This window comes from Leucoraja erinacea, chromosome 4 (genome assembly GCF_028641065.1).
Source record: "Leucoraja erinacea ecotype New England chromosome 4, Leri_hhj_1, whole genome shotgun sequence".
In the NCBI taxonomy this organism is placed as follows: Eukaryota; Metazoa; Chordata; class Chondrichthyes; order Rajiformes; family Rajidae; genus Leucoraja; species Leucoraja erinaceus.
In genome coordinates this window covers 9,102,096-9,129,763 of record NC_073380.1, presented here as the reverse complement: position 1 = coordinate 9,129,763, position 27,668 = coordinate 9,102,096, and the positions used below count along the sequence as shown (strand labels likewise).

General features: G+C 45.4%; 1 protein-coding gene across 3 annotated transcripts in view; it reads right to left on the bottom strand.

The window, feature by feature from the left end:
* The window catches only part of LOC129696137 (matrix metalloproteinase-16-like), a 208,985-nt gene that overhangs the window by 43,101 nt on the left and 138,216 nt on the right, over nucleotides 1-27,668 (bottom strand). For all 3 annotated transcript variants that reach the window (XM_055633637.1, XM_055633636.1, XM_055633639.1), the window contains 2 exons: nucleotides 18,247-18,408; nucleotides 11,258-11,454 (listed from right to left, as the gene is read on the bottom strand). In XM_055633637.1, the coding sequence (XP_055489612.1) occupies nucleotides 11,258-11,454; nucleotides 18,247-18,408 (359 nt within the window). The remainder of the gene's footprint in view (nucleotides 1-11,257; nucleotides 11,455-18,246; nucleotides 18,409-27,668) is intronic.

Genomic DNA, 27,668 nt, shown 5'->3' with positions numbered 1-27,668 from the left:
TTCTTGATTAGTACGGGTGTTCAGGGGTTATGGGGAGAAGGCAGGAGAGGGAAAGATAGATCAGCCATGATTGAATGGCGGAGTAGACTTGATGGGCCAAACAGCCTAATTCTGCTCCTAGAACTTATGGATTTAGGAACTTGAAGCTTGGCAGCATTAAAACATCAAACTGCAGAGTTCCAGCACTTATTGTAAAAGGGAGATCCCTTCTGGAATAAAATGGATATCTTTTATTTCTCTACATTGTAAGCAACTACAATGAAAAATGTCATTTATGGTGGATAGCTGTGAGGCACAACAAAGAGAAAAGCTTTTTGTAAGTGGGCATTGTTTCCATTTATATCATTTATATATTAGCGTTGCGTTAATACTGATATTGGCATACAGGTACAAATTAGCTAATTATAGTCTTTGGAATCACTGACTAATCTAGGCATTAATCTGTTTAATTGCAATTTTATTGGGATAAATGAATATTGGTTAGGAATAAACGTACTTGTTCAAATTAAATCTGCAATTGCACAGATTAACATAACATATAACGGCATCAGTTTCATCAAATAAAATAGCAATAGTCTCGCTCAAAAATAAATATCCCTGTCAGAACACTTAATCATTGTAAAGGCACTTTGCAAAAACTTACATCGAGCTTCGTTCATTTTGTGTCCTGAAAAAGATCTTCATTTAGTTTAGTTTGTTGCCACGTGTACCGAGGTACAATGAAAGGCTTTTGTTGCGTGCTAACCAGTCAGCAGAAAGACCACACATGAGTATAATCCAGCGTACAGATCCATAATAAAGGGTATCACATCTAGTGCAAGATAAAGTCTAGTAAAGTCAGATTAAGGAAAGTCTGAGGGTCTCCAGTGAGGTAGATGGTAGCTCAGGAACGCACACTCTAGTTGTTGATAGGATGGTTCAGTTGCCTGATAACAGCTGGGAAGAAACTGTCCCTGAATCTGTAGCTGTGCGTTTTCACCCTTCTGTACCTCTTGTCCGATGGGAGCGGGGAGAAGAAGAGAGTGGCCAGGGTGCGACACGTCTATGATTATGCTGCTGGCCTTGCCGAGGCAGCGTGAAGTGTAAATGGAGTCAATGGAAGGGAGGTTAGTTTGTGTGATGGTCTGGGCTGCGTCCACAATTCTCTGCAATTTCTTCCGGTCTTGGATGGAGCTGTTTCCCAAACCAGACTGTGATACATCCCAATAAAATGCTTTCTATGTCACATCTGTGGCAGATCTATGTTACAAGATGTTATTCTGGAAGACAGTGATGGTGGCGTTCATTCTACCCCCTGGTGCAACAATACTTTTTGCTGTACAGATGTAATTGGGCAAAAGTTGTCCTCTGTCACTTATGCTAAATGCATGGAGTAGAATCCTTTGTACATTTTTCTTCATTTCCAAAATTTGGTACCAGTGATATTTTTTGCACTTTAAATGTTGATGAGAGACATAGAGTCATAGCACATGGAAAAACCCAACACCTAGCTGGGACATACCTTTAGGCAGGAGATGAGGAGGAATATCTTCAATCAGAGGGTGGAATTCATTGCCACAGAAGGCTGTGGAGGTCATCAATGGATATTTTTAAAGCAGAGATTGATAGATTCTTGATTAGTACGGGTGTCAGGGGTGATGCGAAGAAGGCAGGAGAATGGGGTTGAGAGGGACAGATAAATCTGCCATGATTGAATGGTAGAGTAGACTTGATGGGCCAAATGACCTAATCCTGCTCCTATCATTCATGATCTAATGAACTTATACTAACATTTTAGTTTGGAGTTCTTCTGTTGGTCATGTCAGTTGATAATCTATTGAGTTAGTAGGGTCAATAGAGGGTAACAGGGAGAAAATAGAAACAGGCTCTTTGGCTCATGACGTCTGTACTAAACGTGGTGCCAGGTTGAACTAATATCCTCTGCTTGTACATGAACTCCAGCCCTCCATCCCTGCATATGCAAGTGCCTACCTAAAAGCCGACAAAATGGCACTATCGTATCTGCACCCCGACTAGTGGCATGTTTCATGCGCCCACCTATCCTCCAAGTTATAAACTTGTACTGCTCATCTTGGTTTTAGTTTTAGAGATACAGTGTGTGGAAACAGACCCCCCCCCCCCCCCTTCGGCCCAGCGAAACCACGCCAACCAACGATCACCTGCACACTAGGGACAATTTACCAAAGCCAATTAGCCTGCACATCTTTGGAGTGGGGGAGGAAACCGGAGCACCCGGGGGAAACCCACGTGCTCACGTGGAGGACGTACAAACACCGTACAGACAGCACCCCTAGTCAGGACCAAACCCGGGCCTCTGGCTCAGTAAAGGGCATGTCCCACTTTCATGACCTAATTCACGACCTTTTTTACTCGTGGACATTTTTCATCAGGCTAGATAAACGTCCTGACCCACTTGATGCCACGAGTACCTACGACTAGCATCACAACTTCCCTACGACCTCGTGATGACCATGCTGCAAGTCAAGTCAAGTCAAGTTTATTTGTCACATACACATACGAGATGTGCCGTGAAATGAAAGTGGCAATGCTCGCGGACTTTTGTGCAAAAGACAAACAACAAAACAACCAAACAAATTATAAACACAATCAAAACAGTCGGCGGTAGGCGGTAGGCGGCGCGACTCTGGTCAGCAGCGGCCTCTGCAGCCTGTCCGCGTTTTTATTATTTTTTGTCTATGTTTATATGTAGTTTTTGTTATTTTATGTTGGGGTGTGTGTGTGGGGGGGTGGGGGTGGGGTGGGAGGGGGGGGGAAACTTTTGAATCTCTCCCTGCACTGGAGACCCCACCTTTTCTCGTCGGGTCTCAGTTGTCGTTGGGGCCGCAACGAGGAGCGGCCTCCAACAGAAGAAGCCGGGGACTCTGGTGCCGACTCACCTCACCGTCGCGGAGCTGGCCGAGTCCGGAGCGGGTGGAGCGGTGGTGGAGCGCTGCCGCTGCTGCTGCTGCTGCTGCCGCTGCTGCTGCTGATGCGGAGGCTGCTACTGCGGGTCTGCGGACGGCGGCACCGGGAGCCCGCGGATCCCTGGAGGGAGACCGCTTTTCGGGGCTCCTGCAACGGCGACTTCTCCCGCCCGAGTTGCGGGGTCGAAGAGCTCCTGGAGCGGAGCCTAACACCACTGCCCCGCGCGGCTTGGAATGGCCGCGGGACTCTGCGAGCGCACGCCGGGGTCTCTAACACCAAGACCCGGTGTGCGACCTCGCACCACCCGGCATGGCTTTAATGGCCGCGGGACAATCGCCATCGCCAGCCGGGGCTTTGACTTTGACTCTAACATCGGGGGGGGGGGGAGGGCAGTGGAGAGATAAGTTTTTTTTTGGCCTTCCATCACAGCTATGTGATGGATGTTTATGTAAAATGTAAATTATGTTGTGTCTGGGGTCTATTTGTGTGTAATGTATGGCTGCAGAAACAGCATTTCATTTGGACCTCCAGGGGTCCAAATGACAAATAAATAGACTATTGACTATTGACTATTCTTTTACATAATAAATAATGGAAGGAAAAACGTTCAGTGCGAGTATGAGTCAAGGGCAAACTCGGCAGAGGTCGTGAATTAGGTGGTGAAAGTGGGACAGGCCCTTAAGGCAGCAACTCTACCACTGTGCCACCAGGCAAGCCCATCTCCTATATAATTCGCCCCCCTTACCTCAAAATATTCAGAAGGCTGCTACGTGATTGTGGCAGTAACCAAGGATTTCTACTCAAAACCAATGGAGAAAAAATACACTTGGTCAGTGGGAGCAACAATAGCAGAAAAGTGAAAACAGGATATAAAAGAATCCGAAGATGGGTCACGACCCAAAACATCACCTATTCATTTTATCCAGAGATGCTGCCTGACCCGCTCAGTTACTCCAGCAATTTGTGTCTATCTTCTATACAAAGGATAACTTTTACTCTGTAATACTGAATGAATTTGCAATGCATTTTTGTAGTTTTCCATTTATGCACTGCTGATCTAGAGTGCGGTTGAAAGGATGCTTTATAAATGACCCCCGATTCTCCGATTAACATATGAGGTTAAAAAATGCGAACGTCTCCAAGGTTTGTTATTTTATTTATATAGGAAAGAAATGGCGCTTATTACCATTTTTCCCAGAGAAGATGGAGGAAGTGAACTCAAAACTCAAGAATGTCTCGAGCTCAAGTTGCAAAGCAGAGTCTCAACAAAAGTGAACAGAAATGCATATTTCCATATCAAGTTACATTCCTAAATTCACTTTCAGGGTAACAAAGTCTCGTGATGAATCCACAGCCTTACCACTTCACCCAAGCATAGTTTTAGTTTAGTTTAAAGGTTCATCGCGGAAATACGCCCTTCGGCCCACCGAGTCCGCTCTGACCAGCGATCCCCACACATTAACACTACCCTACACACACTAGGGGCAATTTTTTTTTGTTACATTTGTATATTTAAACCTGGTCAATTAACCTGTACAAACCTGTATGTCTTTGGAGTGTGGGAGGAAACCAAAGATCTCGGAGAAACCCCACGCAGGTCACGGGGAGAACGTACGAACTCCATACAGACGGCACTCCACAGTCAGGACTGAACCCGGGTCACTGGCGCTGTGAGGCAGCAACTCTACCACTGCCGCTGCGCCACCGTGCCGCCCCCATCGTCAAGCAATGAATATTTCTGCCACAGGCTACTGTTACTCAGGGAAACACTGTTAAAACTAAACAGATTCTAATTTACAATTTGCCATCGTGCATCAGAAGGAGAGTGACTACTGCAGGCAACGATAATTCCCACAATGTCACTTTAATTGTGGTATTGGAAACTGAAGATTGCAGCAAATTATGCAAATTTCCTCCAGTAGAACGACTTAACACTCCGTAAAAGATGGAAGCTTGGAAATGACTACATACTGCAAGATTCATGTCTGCTGGAGGCTATCATGCAAAATTGGAGAATAATATGTTTCTTTCTGCCATAGAGTTAGAGTCTTACAGCATGGAAACAGGCCCTTCTGCCCAACTTGCCCACTCTGACCAACATGTCCCATCTACACTAGTCCCACCTGCCTGCATTTGGCCCATATCCCTCTAAACCTGTCCTATCCATGTACCTGTCTAAATGTTTCTTAAATGTTGGAATAGTCCCTCCCTCAACTACCTCCCACTGAGTCCGTTACAACTAGCGATCCTCGCACATTAACATTGTCCTACACACACTGCGGACAATTTACAATTTCACCGAAGCCAATTAGTCTACAAACCTGTATGTCTTTGGAATGTGGGAGGAAGCCGGAGCACCTGGAAAATTCCCACACAGGTCATTGGTAGGATGTACAAACTCCATACAGACAGCACCTGTTGTCAGGATCGAACTCGGGTCTCTGGCGCTGTGGGGCAGCAAATCTACCGCTGCGCCACCGTGCCACCTTGACTGATAATGATTAATAATAGATAACCAGACCATAATGGTGCAAAGCCAAAATAATGCAACCAAAACAAAGACCATAGTTTCTGAGGTAGGGTTGTTGCTAATGGTGTGCGGTGTTCAAGAGCCTGATATTGCTGGGAAGAAGCTGTTCTTGAACCTGGAGATCTTAAAGATAGCGGAGTCACGGGATATGGGGAGAAGGCAGGAACGGGGTACTGATCGGGGATGATCAGCCATGATCACATTGAATGGCGGTGCTGGCTCGAAGGGCCGAATGGCCTATTCCTGCACCTATTGTCTATTGCAGTGATTCGCAACCTGGGGCCATATGGCCCCTTCCATGGCAAATCTCAGGGGGGCCACAGAAACATTTGGCGATTTAGGGGGCCACAGGTTCAATGAAGGGGGCCGCCTTTTATCCACTAATAATGTCAGGGGGGGCCACGGAAAAATTCAAGAGCCCAAGGGGGCCATGAGCTAAAGAATGGTTGGGGCCCACTGGTCTATTGTCTATCATGGATTCCTGGCACTTGTACCTTTATCCCGATGATAGTAGCAAGATGAGAGAGTGACCAAGGTGGTACGGGTCTCTTGACTCTAATGAGGGTGTGGCTCGGACGGTGTGGGTCTTTGATGGTAATGGGTGCCTTTATGTGGCAGCACATCCTGTAGATCCCAATGATAGTGGGGAGTTTCATTACTCACGACAAACCAGGCACTTTCTGCAGCCTACTTTATTCCTGGGTGTTCGATTTTCCGAACCAGGCTGTGATACAACCAGTCAGTATGATCTCCACCGTTGAGCTTAGTTTAGAGATACAGAGTGGAATCAGGCCCTTCAGCCCACCGAGTTCATGCCGTCCAGCAATCCCCACACACCATCACTATCCTACACACTGGGGACAATTTGCAATTTTTTACCAAAGCCAATTAATGCACACATCTGCACACCTTTGTAGTATAGGAGGAAACCGGAGCACCCGGACAAAATCCACGCAGATCACGGGGAGGACGTGCAAACTCCGTACCGACAGCACATGTAGTCAGGATCGAACCTGGGTGCCTGGCGCTGTAACGCAGCAACTCTACCGCTGCGCCACCGTGTACATTCTCCCTGTGACCGCATGGGGTTTCTCTGGGTGCTCCGGTTTCCTCCCACAATCAAAAGACGTACCGGTTTGTAGGTTAATTGGCTTCAGTAAAATTGTAAATTTTCACGAGCGTGTCGGATAGTGTTAGTGTACAGGGAATGCTGGTCGGCGCGTACTCCTTGGGCCGAAGGTCCTGTTTCCACTCTGTATCTCTAAAGCAAAGCTGAGGAGTGGTGGTGTGTTTTCGCGTTATCCTTTAAGGGTAAAATTCCCGAGTTGAGAGGTGTGAGGGACAGTATTACTGTTGTGGGAAATGTGAGCAACAATTTACAGAAGAGAGCTCACCAGTAACGTTTTTGATCTGGCATGATTCAATTTCACTTTATTTAATTTTAGATTTTTATGAAATACCACAAAGCAGATCACTATTGTACCTTCAGCTGTAGAATAATGGCACAATCAAATTTCTAGACTTTGGTTCGGAAAACATTCGTAAAGTTAGTCCGAGATTCCCCGAGAGGAGAAACAGTCCCTCTCGATCTACGTGATTGGATTTGCTTAAACTTGCAAATTCCTTGGAATACAATCTGTGTTTATGCAACCTTTCCCCCACTGAATTTGGAGTCGTTATTATTCTGGTAATTTTACACAGCACTTCTTCCAAGGGCAATATATACTTTCTAAGGTGTGGTGCACAGAACTGCTCATGTTTCTTCTAATGTAGTCTTCTATGGCTGACTCCAGTCCCTCGGCAATCGAAGGCTGCTTTCCTTTAGACCAGTTGATATTTTCTGTACCCTTCTGTAACATGTTAATGTTTTATGTATGTACCCACAGGTCCACATGTTTCTATGAATATCCACTGTTTTGCTCAGTTTAGAGACACAGTTGCATTTTTCTCCGACAGGAGATATACTACTGTAATCTGTTCACCGATGGATGATACATCCCCGCACCTGTTAACAAGAGCTAAGGGCCCCCACATACCCACAATTTGGACTGTTCATACTGCTTAACTCTGGGAGGAGGTACCGCAGCATGAAGAGCGGGACAACCAGGTTCTGCAACAGCTTCATCCCCCAGGCCATAAGATTACTGAACAATCAAAAAACCGAGGCTAGAACTTTTTAAATATCGTCACTTTTAAAAACTTTTTTATATATATTTATTTTACAGAACCATGCGCATGAGGCATTTTTATGGACGCACCTAGAACTTTTAACTATTAACTGATTTTGGAGAGTAAAATGCAACGAAATTTCGTTCAAGGTGCACTGTGTCTAGGTGTATATCTGAATGACAATAAAGTTTTCATTCATTCATTCATTCATTCAACAGGGAGCAACTTGGAAAATTTAGGATTGTCTTACAAGATGCGGGCACGGTGGCGCAGCGGTAGAGTTGCTGCCTTACAGCGCCAGAGACCCGGGTTCGGTCCTGACTCCTGTACAGAGTTGGTACATTCTCCTCGTGATCTGCGCGGGTTTTCTCCAGGTGCTCCGGTTTCCTCCCACACTCATGTACGCGATGTACAAGTTTAGCTTTTGTAAATTGTCCCTGGTGTGTAGGATAGTACTAGCGTACGGGGAACGCTGGTCGGTACGAGCCCGGTTGGCCTGTTTCCGCACTGTATCTCTAAATTAAACTAAAGTCCATTAGGGGCTGTATGTTTACAGGTCCCCATCCATTGAAGACCTGAAAAAAAACTATGCAGCAATATTTTGGCATTTCCCAAAGTCTCATCAAAGGAATTATTTATGTCATCTCTGTAGGTTATTTCTTTCAACACCACCAAGTCCAACTCTTTTCCCTTCAAAGTTTCATCTCAAACTACGCAATCTTTGAAATGCACTTCAAAGTAATGGAAATGCTTCTGATATCAAAATAGCCTTGTCTTATCCACCTTTTCATCTTAACGTGATCTGGATAGACACAAAATGCTGGAGTAACTCAGCGTGACAGGCAGCATCTCTGGAGAGAAGGAATCGGCGATGTTTCGGGTCGAGACCCTTCTTCAGACTGAACGTCAGGGGAGGGGAAGACCAGAGAAACAGAAGGGTACAAAGGGAACGTAAGGTGTGAAAAGGACAGATCAAAGCAGAAGACGATCAAGGACATGTAAACTGGTTCAGTTGGCTAAGGGGAAGGTGCCAACTAGGCATACAGTCAAATTAATCAGGAGGACAGTGAAAGTAGTAGGAGAACTGGTGTGGGAGGGGGGGGGGGGGGGGATGGAGAGAGAGGGAAAGCAAGGGTTACTTGAAGTTAGAGAAATCAATATTCATACCGCTGGGTTGAAAGCTGCCCAAGTGTTTATTGTGGGCCAGCACATAGTACCAGCACCCATCATTTTTGCATTCCATTTTATACTGTATGTCAGGTCACATATGCATCACTTGCCTGTTTCTCCTTACAACCATACATATTGGCCAGAATTTTAATACCTCGCGGATAGCAAAAAAAACCTGGGCAATCAGTACGAGGGGCGGGTGCTGCAGAAGAAGGGGTGAAAGAGGACAGATTGGGTTAGTAATTGGGGTGGCACGGTGGCATGGCGTTAGAGCTGCTGCCTTACAGCGCCAGAGACCTGGGTTCGATTCTGACTGCGGGTGCTATCTGTACGGAGTTCTCCCCGTGACCTGTGTGGATTTTCACCGAGATCATCAGTTTCCTCCCACACTACAAAGACGTACAGGTTTGTAGGTTAATTGGCTTGGTACGAATGTAAGTTGACCCTAGTGTGTGGTGGACAGTGTTAATGTTCAGGGATCGCTGGTCGGTGCGGACCAGGTGGGTCGAAGGGCCTGTTTCTGCGCTGTGTCTCTAAACCAAACTAAACTAGTAAAACAAAATGGTGAAATATTATACCTTCTTGTTTCTTTTCTTCTTTTGAGTACCGTGGAAGTAACTGGGTTTGTCAATACATAAGCAAACCGAGTTCCAACACAGGAGATCTGACATTTTTGATATGAAAGATTGGCCACTGCTGAGAATAATATGCCATTAATTCTGTTGTCATTCTCAGCAAAGTTCTGTGGTCTCTCAGTTACAGCTTAGTCTGAGTACTGACTATCTTTTTAAGGCTGCAAATACCAAAGGAAATCAGTTCATTTCTGTTTAGTTGATTGCCACGTGTACCGAGGTACAGTGAAAAGCTTTTGTTGCGTGCTATCCAGTCGACGGAAAGGCAATTCATGATTACAATCGAGCCATTTACAGTTCATAGATACATGATAACATAATGCAGTATAATGTGGATAAATGTGAGGTTATCCACTTTGGTGGCAAAAACAGGAAAGTAGACTATTATCTGAATGGTGGCCGATTAGGAAAAGGGGAGATGCAACGAGACCTGGGTGTCATGGTACACCAGTCATTGAAAGTAGGCATGCGGGTGCAGCAGGCAGTGAAGAAAGCGAATGGTATGTTGACATTCATAGCAAAAGGATTTGAGTACAGGAGCAGGGAGGTTCTACTGCAGTTGTACAGGGCCTTGGTGAGACCACACCTGGAGTATTGCGTACAGTTTTGGTCTCCAAATCTGAGGAAAGACATTCTTGCCATAGAGGGAGTACAGAGAAGGTTCACCAGACTGATTCCTGGGATGTCAGGACTTTCATATGAAGAAAAACTGGATAGACCCGACTTGTACTCGCTAGAATTTAGAAGATTGAGGGGAGATCTTATAGAAACTTACAAAATTCTTAAGGGATTGGAACGGCTAGATGCAGGAAGATTGTACCCGATGTTGGGGAAGTCCAGAACAAGGGGTCACAATTTAAGGATAAGGGGGAAATCTTTTAGGACCGAGATGAGAAAAACATTTCTCACACAGAGAGTGGTGAATCTCTGGAACTCTCTGCCACAGAGGGTAGTTGAGGCCAGTTCATTGGCTATATTTAAGAGGGAGTTAGACGTGGCCCTTGTGGCTAAAGGGATCAGGGGGTATGGAGAGAAGGCAGGTACAGGATACTGAGTTGGATGATCAGCCATGATCACATTGAATGGCGGTGCAGGCTCGAAGGGCCGAATGGCCTACTCCTGCACCTATTTTCTATGTTTCTATGTAACATTTTCGTGCAAGGTAAAGCCAGAAAAGTCCGAACAAGAATAGTCCGAGGGTCTCCAATGACGTAGATAGAAGTTCAGGACTACTCTTTGGTTGTGTGAAACACTTCCTGTTTAGAGACACAAAACGCTGGAGTAACTCAGCGGATCAGGTAGCATCACTGGAGAACAGGAATAGGTGACGTTTCGGGTCAAGACCCTTCTTCACTCCAGTATATCTATATCCTCCAGAGATGCTGCCTGGCCTGTTGAGTTACTCCTGAACTTTGTGTTCTACATAAGATTCCAGCATCTGTAGTTCCTTGTGTCTAATTGCTAGTGCCGATTGTTTTAAACAGTTTTTTTAGGTAGGATATACTACTGTAGGCTGTTCACAGTAGATGATACAATGAATAGGGAGCCATTCTGAAAATTTGGGATTGCCTTACTCGAGCTGCTGCCTTACAGCGGCAGAGATCCGGGACCCTTCTTCAGATCCGTAACATCACCTATTTCTTTATCTCCAGAGAGGCTGCCTGACCCGTTGAGTTACTCTAGCTTTTTGTGTCTATCTTAGGTGCAAACCAGCACCTGCAGATTTAAACATGCCACGCCTCCTGGCAAGCTTGACGCAAACGTTTTGAAAGGAAATGCTGTGAAATACGCATGCGCGGCGCGTCACGTATCCATATTGAAAACCTCTTACCTTGAATACAAACATTTCACCCCGTAGAATAGCCAAGGTGTTGAAGTTTCCATCGCAGATATTGGGTTTATCCCTGGCTGGTGGGCGTGGAGGTCGCGGTAGTCTGTTCGGTTTCCGAGGGTCTAATGGTGGATTGGAGCGGTGTGGCGGCACAGTGGGCAGCGACTTTGTAGGGTGGGGAATCTTGTCTGGAGGACCTGTGTAAAACGGTTGACGGAACTTCATTACATTGTGTAACAACAGCCAATAACCTTTGAGCATGAACGCAGGTCACAATTTTTCCATTTGCCACAGGGGACAACAAACTGATATTATTTTCACTCTACACATGTGACAATAAACTAAACGAAGACAAATTAAACTAAACATTCACCTGCAAACATTCAGAGATGACTTTACATGACCTACATTCGTTTACGTTTATTATTGTCACGTGCATCGAGATACAGTGAAAAGCTTTTGTCGGATGCTAACCAGTCAGCGGGGAGACAATACATGTTACAATTCAGCCGTCCGCAGTGTACAGATACACGATAAACTTTGTTTTTTCAGGTTATGTGATAGGAGTAGAATTAGGCCATTCGACCCATCAAGTCTACTCCGCCATTCAATGATGGCTAATCTATCTCTCCTAACCCCATTCTTCTGCTTTCTCCCCATAACCTCTGACATTTGTACTAATCAAGAATCTATCTATCTCTGCCTCAAAAATATCCACTGACGGCCTCCACAGCCTTCTGTGGCAAAGAATTCCACAGATTCGCCACCCTCTGACTAAAGAAATTTCTCCTCGTCTCTTTCCTAAAAAAACGTCCTTTAATTCAATGACCTCTAGTCCGAGACTGGAAACATCCTCTCCACATCCACTCTATTCAAGCCTTTCACCATTCTGTATGTTTCAATGAGGTCGCCCCTCATTCTTCTAAACTCCAGCCAGTTCAGGCCAAGTGCCATCAAACGCTTATCATAGGCCCAGGAGCCGTTGCAGAAGGAGGAGCGACGTTCGAGCGGTGAGTGTAAAAACCCAGCGCGTGGCTTGTTTCAGCAGAGGCCCAGGAGCCGTTACAGAGGGAGGAGGAGCCAAAATCTGCAACGTTCCATTCGCAGATCACACTTATTAAGTGGGCTTGAGGAAGCCGCTGAATGGTCCAGACGTTCACATCTGCGCCAGGTGCGTCGAGATGGGGCTCCTAAGGGACCGTGTTAGGAACCTGGAGCAGCAGCTCGATGACCTCTGTCTGGTCAGGGAGAGCGAGGAGGTCATAGAGAGGAGTTACAGAGAGGTGGTCACTCCAAGACCACAGGCGGCAGACAACTGGGTCACGGTTAGGAAGGACAATGGGCAGTGGCAGGGACTAGTGAGTACCCCGGTGGCTGTACACCTTGAAAATAAGTACTCTTGAGTACGGTTAGGGGAGACAGCCTATTTGGGGGTAGCGACAGCGGCCGGGCCTCCGGCACTAAGACTGGCCCTGTTGCTCAGAAGGGTAAGGAAAAGAAGGGGAGGACAATAGTAATAGGGAACTCTATAGTCAGGGGGTCGGACAGGCGATTCTGTGGACGCAGTCAGGAGGCCCGGATGGTAGTTTGCCTCCCTGGTGCCAGGGTCAGGGATGTGTCTGAACGTGTCCAAGATATCCTGAAATGGGAGGGAGAGGAGCCCGAGGTCGTGGCACATATAGGTACCAACGACATAGGTAGAAAAAGAGAAGAGGTCCTGAAAGGAGAATTTAGGGAGTTAGGAAGAGAGTTAAGGAGAAGGACCGCAAAGGTAACAATCTCAGGATTACTGCCTGTGCCACGTGACAGTGAGAGTAGGAATGGCGGGAGGTGGAGGATAAATGCGTGGCTGAGGGACTGGTGCAGTGGGCAGGGATTCAAGTTTCTGGATCATTGGGACCTCTTTTGGGGAAGGTGTGACTTGTACAGAAAGGACGGGTTGCACTTGAACCCGAGGGGGACCAATATCTTGGCGGGGAGATTTGTAAAGGCTACTGGGGAGACTTTAAACTAGAACGGTTGGGGACAGGGGCTCAAATAGGGAAAGCTAGCAGTCAGTGTGTGAGACAGGAGGCAGAGAAGGGTAGCACTCGGACCCAAAATGTAGGAGAGAAAGAAGAAAAAGATAATAAACAGAGAATAAGAGAGGGTGGGTTTCTTAAATGTGTATATTTTAATGCTAGGAGCATTGTAAGAAAGGTGGATGAGCTTAGAGCCTGGATTGACACCTGGAAGTATGATGTTGTGGCGATCAGTGAAACATGGTTGCAGGAGGGCTGTGATTGGAAACTAAATATTCCAGGATTTTGTTGCTGCAGGTTGTACAGAATTGGAGGGGCAAGAGGTGGAGGTGTTGCATTGCTTGTCAGGGAAGATATTACAGCAGTGCTTTGGCAGGATAGATTAGAGGGCTCGTCTAGGGAGGCTATTTGGGTGGAACTGAGAAATGGGAAAGGGGTAGCAACACTTATAGGGGTGTATTATAGACCGCCAAATGGGGAACGAGAATTGGAAGAGCAAATATGTAAGGAGATCGCAGATATTAGTAGGAAGCACAAGGTAGTGATTGTGGGAGATTTCAATTTTCCACACATAGACTGGGAAACATTCTGTAAATGGGCTGGATGGTTTGGAGATTGTAAAATGTGTGCAGGATAGTTTTTTTGCAGCAATACATAGAGGTACCTACCAGGGTAGGTGGGGGCGCTGCAATGGCAGCAGCCCTGTCAGCAGCGCGTTAGTTTTTTCAACTTTTTAAATTTTTTTAGTATGTTTTAAAGTATGTTTTTAATGTTTCTTTGTGTGTTTTGTGTGGGGGGTGGTGTGGGGGGGTAAGGGGGAAACCGTTTTGGCCGCCTCCTCCATGGAGAGGCGACTTTTTCCAGGTCGCCTCACCGTGGCCTAACAGCAAGGATCGGCGTGGCCTTTCCCGGAGACACGCTCGGGGCTTCAGCGGCGGGCGCAGCGTGGACTCTTGGCGTGGAGCGGGTGAGCTCTCACTGGGGCTCGCTGGAGGGGAGCGCTTCGTTTTGCTGGCCCGCGGCAGCCGGCAGCCTGAAGCCGCACGCAGTCTGCAGAGCTCCAGCTGGCGCGGCGTCTACAGCCCGGGATCCCTCATGGGGGACCCGGGGGAAGAAGAAGCCATCACTGCCGGCCCACTTCTACCGCAGGCCTGGTGTGTACTTACCAACACCCCTGGAGGGAAGCTTCGACTGCCAGCCCTGCGGTCTGCGGTGCTTCTGCCTGCGGCGTGGCGGGGACTTTAAATCTTCAGCCGCCGGCCTGCGGCCTACACCAACTTAAAGCCGCGGTCTCCGGTGGGGAAGAGCCGACTCTGGACTTACCTGGACTTGTACCTTGTCCTTTTACCATCTGGACGCCCGCAGCAACGGCTGCGGAGGGTTGAGGTCCCGACCACGGGGGAAAATGGAGGAGGACTGGCCAAATTGTTGGCCTTCCACCACAGTGATGAATACTGTGGTAGATGTTTGTGTTAAATTTTTATTGTGTTTTTGTGTGTGTTCTTTCTAATTGTACCGCTGCTGACATATTCATTCCACTTGCACTTATGTGCAATGTGACAAATAAACCATATTGTATTATATTGTATTGTATTGTAGAGAAGGGGCGTGGCTGGACCTCCTGTTAGGAAATGAGACAGGTCAGGTGGCAGAGGTATGTGTTGGGGAACAATTCGGGTCCAGTGATCACAATACCATTAGTTTCAATATAATTATGGAGAGGGTCAGAACTGGACCTAGGGTTGAGATTTTTGATTAGAGAAAGGCTAACTTTGAGGAGATGCGAAAGGATTTAAAAGGAGTGAATTGGGACATTTTGTTTTATGGGCAAGATGTGGAAGAGAAATGGGGGACCTTTAAAGGTGAAATTTTAAGAGTACAGAATCTTTATGTCCCTTTTCGGTTGAAAGGAAATAGTAAAAATTGTTAAGAGCCATGGTTTTCAAGGGAAATTGGACACGGTTCGGAAAAAGAGGGAGATCTACAATAATTATAGGCAGCATGGAGTAATGAGATGCTTGAGGAGTATAAAGAATGTAAAAGGAATCTTAAGAAATAAATTAGAAAAGCTAAAAGAAGATATTAGGTTGCTTTGGCAAGTAAGGTGAAAGTAAATCCAAAGGGTTTCTGCAGCTATATTAAACAGGGTGTGATTAGGAACAGTCAACATGGATTTGTGCCTGGAAGGTCATGTTTGACTAATCTTCTTGAATTTTTTGAAGAGGTTACTCGGGAAATTGATGAGGGTAAAGCAGTGGATGTTGTATATATGGACTACAGTAAGGCCTTTGACAAGGTTCCTCATGGAAGGTTGGTTAAGAAGGTTCAATTGTTTGGTATTAATGGTGGAGTAGCAAGATGGATTCAACAGTGGCTGAATGGGAGATGCCAGAGAGTAATGGTGGATGGCTGTTTGTGTGGTTGGAGGCCAGTGACTAGTGGGGTGCCACAGAGATCTGTGTTGGGTCCACTGCTGTTTGTCATGTACATCAATGATCTGGATGATGGTGTGGTAAATTGGATTAGTAAGTATGCAGATGATACTAAGATAGGTGGTGTTGTGGATAATTAAGTAGATTTTCAAAGTCTACAAAGAGATTTAGGCCATTTGGAAGAGTGGGCTGAAAGATGGCAGATGGAGTTTAATGCTGATAAGTGTGAGGTGCTACATCTTGGCAGGTCAAATCAAAATAGGATGTGCATGGTAAATGGTAGTGAATTGAGGAATGCAGTTGAACAGAGGGATCTGGGAATAACTGTGCATAATTCCCTGAAGGTGGAATCACATGTAGATAGGGTGGTAAAGAAAGCTTTTGGTGTGCTGGCCTTTATAAATCAGAGCATTGAGTATAGAAGTTGGGATGTTATGTTAAAATTTTACAAGGCATTGGTGAGGCCAATTCTGGTGTATGGTGTACAATTTTGGTCGCCTAATTTTAGGAAGGATGTCAACAAAATAGAGAGAGTACAGAGGAGATTTACTAGAATGTTGCCTGGGTTTCAGCAACTAAGTTACAGAGAAATGTTGAACAAGTTAGGTCTTTATTCTTTGGAGTGCAGAAGGTTAAGGGGGGGGGACTTGATAGAGGTCTTTAAAATGATGAGAGGGATAGACAGAGTTGACGTGGATAAGCTTTTCCCACTGAGAGTAGGGAAGATTCAAACAAGAGGACATGACTTGAGAATTAAGGGACAGAAGTTTAGGGGTAACATGAGAGGGAACTTCTTTACTCAGAGAGTGGTAGCTGTGTGGAATGAGCTTCCAGTGGAGGTGGTGGAGGCAGGTTTGATTTTATCATTTAAAAATAAATTGGATAGTTACATGGACGGGAAAGGAATAGAGGGTTATGGTCTGAGTGCAGGTAGATGGGACTAGGGTAGAATAAGTGTTTCGGCACGGACTAGAAGGGCCGAGATGGCCTGTTTCCGTGCTGTAATTGTTATATGGTTAATTGTTATATGGTTATAGGTTAAGATAGGTTTTGCCTGCTATCCCATCAAATCAGATAATACTACACATAAATACAATTGAGCCCAACTCAAGTGCAAAGGGAAAGGTACAGAATGCAGAATATAGTTCTCAGTCCCATCTCAGCCACTCCCTCGTCTCCACTCTCCCCTCAGGCATGAGGTATAGAAGTGTGAAGGCACACACCTCCAGATTCAGGGACAGTTTCCTCTCCAGCTTTTATCAGGCAACTGAACCATCCTCCCAACAACTAGAGAACAGTCCCGAGCTACGATCTATCTCATCGGAGACCCTTGGACTATCTTTGATCTGTCTTCACTGGACTTTAACTTGCACTAAATGTTATTCATCATTATTCCCTTTATCATGTACCCGTACACTGCGGGTGGGTAGATTGTAATCGTGTATTGTCTTACTGCTGACAGGTTCGCACGCAACAAAAGCTTTTCACAGTACCTCGGTACAGGTGACAATAAACTAAACTCAACTAAACTAAAGCCTTGTAGGGCACCAGTACCAGAGACAAAGTCCAATGTTCGCAATGGTATAGATTAAAATTGGATTGTTCCCCCACTTATGGAAGGACGGTTCAGAAGCCTCACAACAGATGAACAGACGTTGTTTCTGAGTCAAGTGGTGAGTTCCACAAGTTTTAAAAACTGCCTACTGTTCATTTCCTAATGTCATAACTGACAGAAGCAGAATTAGCCCATTCGACCCATCAAGTCTACTGGGCCATTCGATCATGGCTGATCCACAGGGAGTACAGAGAAGGTTCGCCAGACTGATTCCTGGGATGGCAGGACTTTCATATGTAGAAAGACTGGATAGACTCTGCTTGTACACGCTAGAATTTAGAAGATTGAGGGGGGATCTTATAGAAACTTACAAAATTCTTAAGGGGTTGGACAGGCTAGATGCAGGAAGATTATTCCCGATGTTGGGGAAGTCCATAATCATAGGAGCCTAAGGGGTCATAGTTTAAGGATAAGAGGGATGTCTTTTAGGACCGAGATGAGAAAATCATTTTTTTACACAGAGAGTGGTGAATCTGTGGAATTCTCTGCCACAGAAGGTAGTTGAGGGCCAGTTCATTGGCTATATTTAAGAGGGAGTGAGATATGGCCCTTGTGGCTAAAGGGATCAGGGTGTATGGGGAGAAGGCAGGTACAGGATACTGGGTTGGATGATCAGCCATGATCATATCGAATGGCGATGCAGGCTCGAAGGGCCGAATGGCCTACTCCTGCACCTATTTTCTATGTCTATGTCTATGTCTATCTATCTTTCCCTCTCAGCCCCATTCTCCTGCCTTCTCCCCATAACCCCTGACACCCGTACCAATGAATAATCTGCTAATCCCCGCCTTGGAAATCTCCATTGACTTGGCCTCCACGGCCGTCTGTGGCATTTTTATCCTGAACTTCCCCATGGGCAATGTTAATATCATGTCTGGGTGGCAGAGGTGAATATCTAGATCAGAAAGTACAGCTACAAACCATAAATCTTCTGGATGCCCTGCAAGTCATCTTGCGGAAGCTGGAAATGTTCCGTGTCCATGTACTGGTAGAATGGAGCCATTATTGCGCAGGGATCATTGGAGTGTTCCAAGCCAAGGGCGTGGCCAAGCTCATGAACTGCGACCAGAAATAAATCATTTCCTACGGAAGGAGAAAAAAGATTAAAAAAAGATCCGAAATGACTGATCCGTCTCATGGCAAAAACAACTCAGTTATTCAACTAAGTTGAAACAATAATCATTCAATAGAAGATAGACACAAAATGCTGGGGTAACTCAGCGGGACAGGTAGCATCTCTGGAGAGTAGGAATGGGTGACGCTTCGGACAGAGGAAGGGTCTCGACCTGAAACGTCACCCATTCCTCCTCTCCAGAGATGCTGCCTGTCCCGCTGAGTGACTCCAGCATTTGGTGTCTATCTTCGATTTAAACCAGCATCTGCAGTTCTTTCCTAAAAAGTTATTCAACGATAACTTAATGATTAATATTTGATAATATTAAATGATAAAATGTTATTTAAATAACCTATAGGACACAATAATGTAGTTTAAGTTAAAATTAAGCTAGATAGGGCTCTTAAAGATAGCAGAGTTAGGGGATATGGGGAGAAGGCAGGAACAGGGTACTGATTGGGGATGATCAGCCATGATCACATTGAAGGGCCGAATGGCCTACTCCTGCACTCATTGACTATTGTCTATTGAATAACCAGAAGGAATAAAGTAGGATTAATCCTTCACGAGGACCCATATTAGCAGGAGGATTATTTTTTATTATCTAATGCTTATAAATTTAATTATGACTAAAGTAGAGGCCAATTAACCCACAAACCTGCACGTCTTTGGGGCGTAGGATGAAATTGAATTACCTCGGAAGGGGAGTTCTTGATAAAAAATGCCACAGACAGGCGTGGAATACACACGGTCACAGGGAGAACATGCAAACTCCACACAGACAGCACCGGATGTCAGGTTCGAACCTGGGTCTCTGGCACAGTGAGTATTAAAAGACAAGCCTCAAATACATCTCTGGTCCTTGCATCCAAAGCAGGAGGAAGAAACCTTGTGAAAGTTTTCCTCTTCTAATCGACATCCAGTTTCAGTTCAGTTCATTTTATTGTCACGTGTACCGAGGTACAGTGAAAAGCTTTAGCTGCGTGCTAACAAGCCAGCGGACAGACAACACACGATTACAATCGAGCCATTCACAGAGTGCAGATACATGATAAGAGAATAACGTTTAGTGCAAGGTAAAGCCAGTGTGATCTGATCAAAGATAGTCCGATAGTAGTTGAGAACCGCTCTCTGGTTGCGGTAGAATGAATGCCTTGAGAGCAGCACAGTGGCATAGCGGTAGAGCTGCTACCTTACAACGCCAGAGACACGGGTTCGATCCTGACTATTGGTGCTTGTCTGTACGGAGTTTGTACGTTCTCCCCGTGACCTGGGTGGGTTTTCACCCAGATCTTTCGTTTCCTTGCACACTCCAAAGACGGTACAGGTTTGTAGGCTAATTGGCTTGATATAGATGTAAAATTGTCCCTTGTGTATGCAGGATGGAGTTAATGTGCGGGGATCACTCGTCAGCGAGGACTCGGTGGGCCGAAGGGCCTGTTTCCGCACATGTATCTCTAAACTAAACTAAAGCAGAATGAGTGTAAGGCCCTGTCAAACTCAATATATTCAAGTAGGCTTCAGATACACACACTGAGAAATGAAGAACAGGATGGTCTGCTGAGTCATTGAAGAGACACAGAGCCTGTGATGAAAACCAAGGTATGAGTCATTATCTTCAGGATGAAAGAGTGAAAATTGGAATATAAAATCAGGGATACGCATGAATGACCATGAACTACTTGGTGAACCATTATGTGCTTTTACGTAGAATCGTTCAGGATGTTGCTATTAATATTTATGAAGTAACTAGCAAGATGAACTGCATCCTATTCAGATAGTTATCAGATCCTCTTTTTTTTCTTCTATAGATGTATACGCACAAACCTTCATGCCCCTCTAACCACGTAAGATGCGCGCTATACGGCTGAACAAATTCATGCTGCTGTCTTTGAATGCAGGAGTCAAACAAACATAAACATGTCAGAGGATAGATACAAAATGCTGGAGTAACTCAGCCGGACTGGTCTCGACCCGAAACGTCATCCATTCCTTCTGTCCAGTGATGCCGTCTGTCCCGCTGAGTTAGTTACTCCAGCATTTGTGTCTATCTTCAGTTTAAACCAGCATCTGCAGTTCCTTCTTACACATAAAAATGTCAGAGTTCCAGCAGCAACTCAAACCGATGAATCACACGCAGGAAAAGAAAAGGCCACGCAGACTTGAACATATGGTCGGGACATAAACCTCACAGAGCTACAAAATAACGACCATTAAAAGAATGTCAAGATCCTGACAACATCTGAAATTGCACAAATGTGATTTGGTTCTCCGAATAGAAATACCCAGTGGCAAACTGATGTACTTTTTGATTTCGCCCATTTTATTTTAAAATGGGTACATAAAAAAGAAAAAATGTTTTGAGGAGTGAATACTTGAATGTAAAAGTGAGTGAGCTAGCGAAATGGAAAAAATGACGGGGTTTCATGATGGAGTGCTGGCGGACCAAGGAATCAAACGCCAAATCTGGCACCCACAAACACATACACACACACACACATAAACACACACACACACAGAAACACACATACACACACACACAACACACACACATACACCCAGTTTTAATATATAACAAATATATATATATATATATATATATATACACACACACACACACACACACACACACACACACACACACACACACACACACACACACATGTGGACCTGTGTGTAGGGAGTCCCAGGCTCTGGAACTCCCTCCCCCAACTGATCCGCAATTCCATGTCCCTCACCATCTTCCAGTCCCGCCTCAAGACCCATCTCTTCACCTCTGCCTATCCTTAGCCCCACGTCCCCCTCCCTTTTCATCTGTGCATTAATTGCCTCATATTGTGTTTTGTATTGAATTCTGTCTTTACTTTGTGTACTAGTCATGTCTCTACTATTTATTTAATTCCCCTTACATGTTTTTCCTCCCTACCTGCTAAATTTTTGTAAGGTGTCCTTGAGACTCTTGAAAGGCGCACATAAATAAAATTTATTATTTTTATTATTATTAATGCTTTTAAAACTGGCAAATAATATAAAACTTGGCAATGTAATGAGCGGCATTGTAGGAGACTTCAGGAGGACAATAATCCATGGTTCATAATGTATAACCAGTGGGATTGTTTCAACTAACCCAGTACACTGAGCAATGAATGGCTTGTGATCTCCACTCCCCTGCCTCCGTGCAGCAAGGGCCAGTCTTGAAGATGAAAATTAGAACAACTTAATACATAAATAAATTAGAACAACCAACATCAAAAAATTGTTGCTTCTCGCAGGGGGCATCCAAGTGGTCAGAGAGCGTGCAGACGTTTTGTAAGCCAAGTCTCCTCACATCTCTGTCACCTGAGATTCTCCTAGCAAGCAGAAGGAAGAAACATCCATTCCTGTTGCATTTGAATCTGGTTTTCAGAAGTGATTAGTTTCTGGACTAGATGCTGTCAACCTGATCTGATGTGATTTCTTTGCTTGGTACTGGGACGGAGGCTTGAGTTTACTTGCATTTGTTACTCTTGTGAATCAAAGATTAATCCTGAGGGGAAACCCTGGCAGATCTCATTTGACAATTTCCCTTTTTATTTAGAAACAAGGAACTGCAGATGCTGGATTACAAGAAAAGACACAAAGTGCTGGAGTTACTTAGTGGGTCAGCCAGCATCTCTGGAGAACATGGACAGGTGAGCTTTTGCATCAGGATCCCTCGGATCATAGTGTCATACAGCATGGAAACAGGCCCTTCAGACCAACTTGGCCACACCACCAACATGCCCCATCCACACTAGCCCAGCCTGCCTGCACTGAACCCGCTAAACCCAGGCTAAGGCTTTATTCCGTGGAGTATCGAAAGATGAGGGGTGATCTGATAGAAATATACTGTACAAAATCATGAGGGGAATAGATAGGGCAAATATAGAAACTATTTTACCCAGAGTAGGGAAATCAAGAACCGCAGCACATATGTTCATAAGTGATAGGAGCAAAACTTGGCCATTCGGCCCATCGAGACTACTCCGCCATTCAATCATGGCTCATCTATCTTTCTCTCTCAACCCCATTCACCCGCCTTCTCTCCATAACCCCCGACACCAGTACCAATCAAGAATCTATCAATATCTGCCGTAAAAATATCCCGTGGCAATGAATTCCACAGATTGGCCATCCTCTGGCTGAAGAAATTCCTCCTCATCTCACTCCTAAAGGTATGTTCTTAAACAAAGGTTTATGGTGAGAGAGGAAAGATTTAACAGGAACCTGAAGGGAAAATGTTTCACAGAGTGGGTGGTGGGTATATATAATGAGCTGCCAGAGGAGGGAGTTGAGGCAGGTAATGTCACAACATTCAAAAGACATTCGGACAGATACTTGGATAGGAGATATGGGCTGAACGCAGGCAGGTGGGACTAGTGTAGATGGGACACGTTGGGCTGAAGAGCCTGTTTCCATGCAGTATGACTAAGTTTAACTAAGTTCAGTCTGAAGAAGGGTTTCGGCCAGAAACGTTGCCCATTTCCTTCGCTCCATAGATGCTGCTGCACCCGCTGAGTTTCTCCAGCATTTTTGTGTACCTTCGATTTTCCAGCATCTGCAGTTCCTTCTTTAACACTTTGTAATTACTCAGGTGTGTTTAAATGCCTCCTCAATGCAGGTTTAAGAGAGCTCTCAGCACCTAGCTTTCCATCACCTTTGGAAACTTTTATTGCTGTTTATCAACATGAGGACCGAAGTTGTGCCAATGAAAGTCAAAGAAGACATTATGAGACTGAGAAACAAGAGTAAAACCGGTATAGAGACATCAGCCAAACTTTGGGCTTACCAAAAATCAACTGTTTGGAACATCATTAAGAAGAAAGACAGCATTTGCGAGCTTACCAATCGCCAAGGGACTGGCAGGCCAAGGAAGACCTCCACAGCTGATGACAGAAGAAATCTCTCTATAATAAAGAAAAATCCCCAAACACCTGTCCGACAGATCAGAAACACTCTTCCGGAGTCAGGTATGGATTTGTCAATGACCACTGTCTGCAGAAGACTTCATGAACAGAAATACAGAGGCTACGCTGCAAGATGCAAACCACTGGTTAGCCGCATAAATAGGGTGGCCCCTAGTTCTGGACTTCCCCAACATCGGGAATAATCATCCTGCCTCTAGCCTGTCCAACCCCTTAAGAATTTTGTAAGTTTCTATAAGATCCCCCCCTCAATCTTCTAAATTCTAACGTGTACAAGCCGAGTCTATCCAGTCTTTCTTGATATGAAAGTCCTGCCATCCCAGGAATCAATCTGGTGAACCTTCTCTGTACTCCCTCTATGGCAAGAATGTCTTTCCTCAGATTAGGAGACCAAAACTATATGCAATACTCCAGGTGTGGTCTCACCAAGACCCTGTACAACTGCAGTAGAATCTCCCTGCTCTTATACTCAAATTTAAACCGATGATAGACACAAAAAGCTGGAATAACTCAACGGGACAGGCAGCATCTCTGGAGAGAAGGAATGGGTGATGTTTTGGGTCGAGAAAAAGCGTCTGAAGAAGGGTCTCGATCAGAAAACGTCACCCATTCCTTCTCTCCAGAGATGCTGCCTGTCCCGCTGAGTTGCTCCAGCTTTTTGCGTCTATCCTGAGGCTTGGGGTGCTTGTCTGTACGTTCTCCCTGTGACGTTGTGGGTTTTCTCTGGGTGATCCGGTTTCCTTCCACACTCCAAAGACATACAGGTTTGTAAGTTAATTGCCTTCGGTAAAATTGTAAACTGTCCCTAGTGTGTAAGATAAAGCTAGTGTACATGGATCGCTGGTCGGTGTGGCAATGTCTCGGTTTCCATGCTGCATCTCTAAACTAAACTCAAAACCTATCTCACTTGGCAGCATCTCTGGAGAGAAGGAACGGGTGACGTTTCGGGTCTGAAGACGTCTCTCGACTCGAAAGGTCACCCATTCCTTCTCTCCTGAGATGCTGCCTGTCCTGTTGAGTTACTCCAACATTTGGTGTCTATCTTTGGTGTAAACCAGCATCTGCAGTTCCTTCCTACGCAACTTATCTCACTTATTCGGTTCAGTTTCTTATAACGCAGGAACTAAATGTCACCTTGAGTAGGCTGGATAAGAGATTTAACAGGAGTCGTTCACAGACGAGCAACTTTGGTAATGTTGAGCAATGGAAACGTTTGAACTTTTTCCTTTAAACTGAGGAGATAAAGGGGTGAAGGTTTGCAAAGTTATGGTGATTATGTAGGAAATGCAGGAAAAGCATTTTACTTTACTATGCGTTTTGTGGCAATAAATCACAGAGAGGAAATAAAGAAAAAACGGAGTTGGAAGGAGCTGGAACATCATCATTCCTTGCTAATGTGATTAACGTGATTAAATTCTATAGTGATTAAAAACGATCAGCCATGATCACAATGAATGGCGATGTTGGCTCGAAGGGCCGAATGGCCTCTTCCTGCACATATTTTCTATGCAAATTCCATTGTTTCAAAAGATACAGTTACATGGATAGGCCATTCGGCCCATCAAGTCTACTCCGCCATTCAATCGTAGCTGATCTATCTCTGCCTCAACACCATTCTCCTGCCTTCTCCACATAACCCCTGACACCCGTACTAATCAGGAATCTGTCAATCTCCTTAAAAATGTCCATTGACTCGGCCTCCACACCCCTCTGACTAAAGGAATTCCTCCTCATTGCCTTTCTGAAGGAATATCCTTTTATTCTGAGGTTATGCTCTCTGGTCCTAGACTCTCCCACTAGGAGTACCATCCTCTCCACATCCCCCCTATCCAGCCCTTTCACTTTTCACACATTTTCAATGAGGTCCCCAATCAACCTTCTAAACTCCAGCGACTACAGGCACAGAGCCTTCAAACGCTCATTATATGTTAACCCAATCATCTATGGGATCATTCTCAAAAACCTCCTGTGGACCCTCTCCAATACTAGCACATCCTTCCTCAGATATAAGGCCCAAAACCGCTCATAATGCTCCAAATGCGGTCTATCCAGTGCTTTATAGAGCCTCAGCATTACATCCCTGTTAAGAATGATATGGGGCAAATGCAGACAGGTGGGACTAGTGTCGTCCTGGGTGTCTGGGGTTATGGGGAGTAGCATTAGGCCATTTGGCCCATCACGTCTATTCCGCAATTCAATCATGGTTGATCTATCTATCCCTTTAAAATCCTCCATTGAGGCGAGCCACCCCAGTAAACCAACTGCCCGTCCTCGCTGGCATCGCCCCAGGCAACATCAGACGAGAAGCAGCCACGCTGGCCCTCTCTCGAAAGTCACAGACCAGTGAATCCCACCTCCTCCATCAGATGGTCACAGAGACACCACGACGAGTGCGCCTCAAGTCACGGTGCCCCTTTGCCACGCAAGCCCAAGAGCTGCTCTGCACAACACCGGCTGACGTTTCTAAGGCCGCCTGGGTCAAGACGAGATGGAGAGACCAGTGGAAGTCAGCGGAACCATCTAGGCTACACCATTACATCAATGACCCCATGGACGTCCCTGGCCAGGACCTGCCCCGAAAGCAGTGGACAACCCTCAACCGCTTGAGGACAGGCATCGGGCGCTATGGAGTAGCGATGAAGAGGTGGGGCCTCGTGGACAGCGCCTCCTGCGAGTGCGGGGACCCAACACAGACAGTGGAGCACATAGTCACCAGTTGCCCCAAACACCGGCCACCAAATGGTGAACAAGGTCTGATTGACCTGGACGATGACACGTTGGCCTGGCTCGCCTCAACGGAGCTGCAGGGCTAAAAGACATACAACAGAAGAAGGCGGATCTATCCCTTCTAACCCCATTCTCCTATCTTCTCCCAATAACCTCTGACACCCGTACTAATCAAGAATCTATCTTTCTGTCTTAATAATATCCATTCTTGGCCTCCACAGCCTTCTGCGACAAAGAATTCCACAGATTCACCACCTTCTGACTAACTAAATTTCTCTCCATCTCCTTCCTACAAGAACGTCCTTTAATTCTGAGGCTACGACCTCTAGTCCTAGACTCTCCCACTAGTGGAAATATCCTCTCCACATCAACTCGATCAAAGCCTTTCACTATTCTGTATGTTTCAATGATGTCCCCCCTCATTCTTCTAAACTCCAATGAGTACAGGTCCAGTGCCTAGTGGAAACATCATCTCCACATCCATTCTATCCAAGCCTTTCACTGTTCTGTACGTTTCAATGAGGTCCCCCTCATTCTTCTAAACTCCAGTGAGTACAGGCCCAGTGCTGACAAACACTCTTCGTAGGTTAACCTTCTCATCCCTGGCTGGAGAATGGGGTTAGGAGGGAGAGATAGATCGACCAGGATTGAATGGTGGAGTAGACTTGATGGACTAATGGCCGAATTCTGCTCCTTTCACTTATGATCTTAGATGGGGCATGTTGGTTGGTGTGGACAAGTTGGGCTGAAGGGCCTGTTGCCATGCTGTGTGACTTATGACTCCATAATAAGACAAACAATTGAAGATAATGTATTTGCTATGTTATGGTGAGTAAGCTGAAGAGTGGTACTGCAATCCACAACACATTCAAACATAATGGGCCTCTTCTGTTTTGTCAGATTCAGTAATTACCCAAATCATACATTTGAAAAGTAACATAATGGAAAAAAAAAGAAAGCACTGAGTATTGTTCATAACTACAATGTAATATCATTGCTATTTGTTAACTGACAAAAAAACAAATGTTCTCCAGGCATCTCAAATCCCATATTCTTCCTTAACTCCTTCCTGGTAAACCTGGTTCAATACATTTAAAGTCAGTTTAATGCATTTGAGAATGGTTCCATCCACTAAGTGTGTTGTGAGTTTAGTTTAGTTTAATTTGGAGCTACAGCGTGGAAACGGGCCCTACCGCCCAATGAGTCCGCACTGACCAGCGATCACCAGTGTACTAACACTATCCTACACACGAGGGACAATTTACCATTTTACAGAAGCCAATTAACCTACAAACCTGCACGTGGGATTTGGAAGTGGAACTCCTGAAGAAAACCCACACGGTCACAGAGAAAACGTACGGACTCTGTACAGGCAGCACCCGAGGTCACGATCGGACCCGGGTCTCTAGCGTTGTAAGGCTGCAACTCTACCGCTGCGCCACCATCACGCCCCTTATATCATATCAGTAGATATCAGTATATTTACTGATTGCATTTCATGGATTTCACATTTACTGAGTTAATTGTTGTCAACATCTCCCAATGTAAAGCAGCAGAGG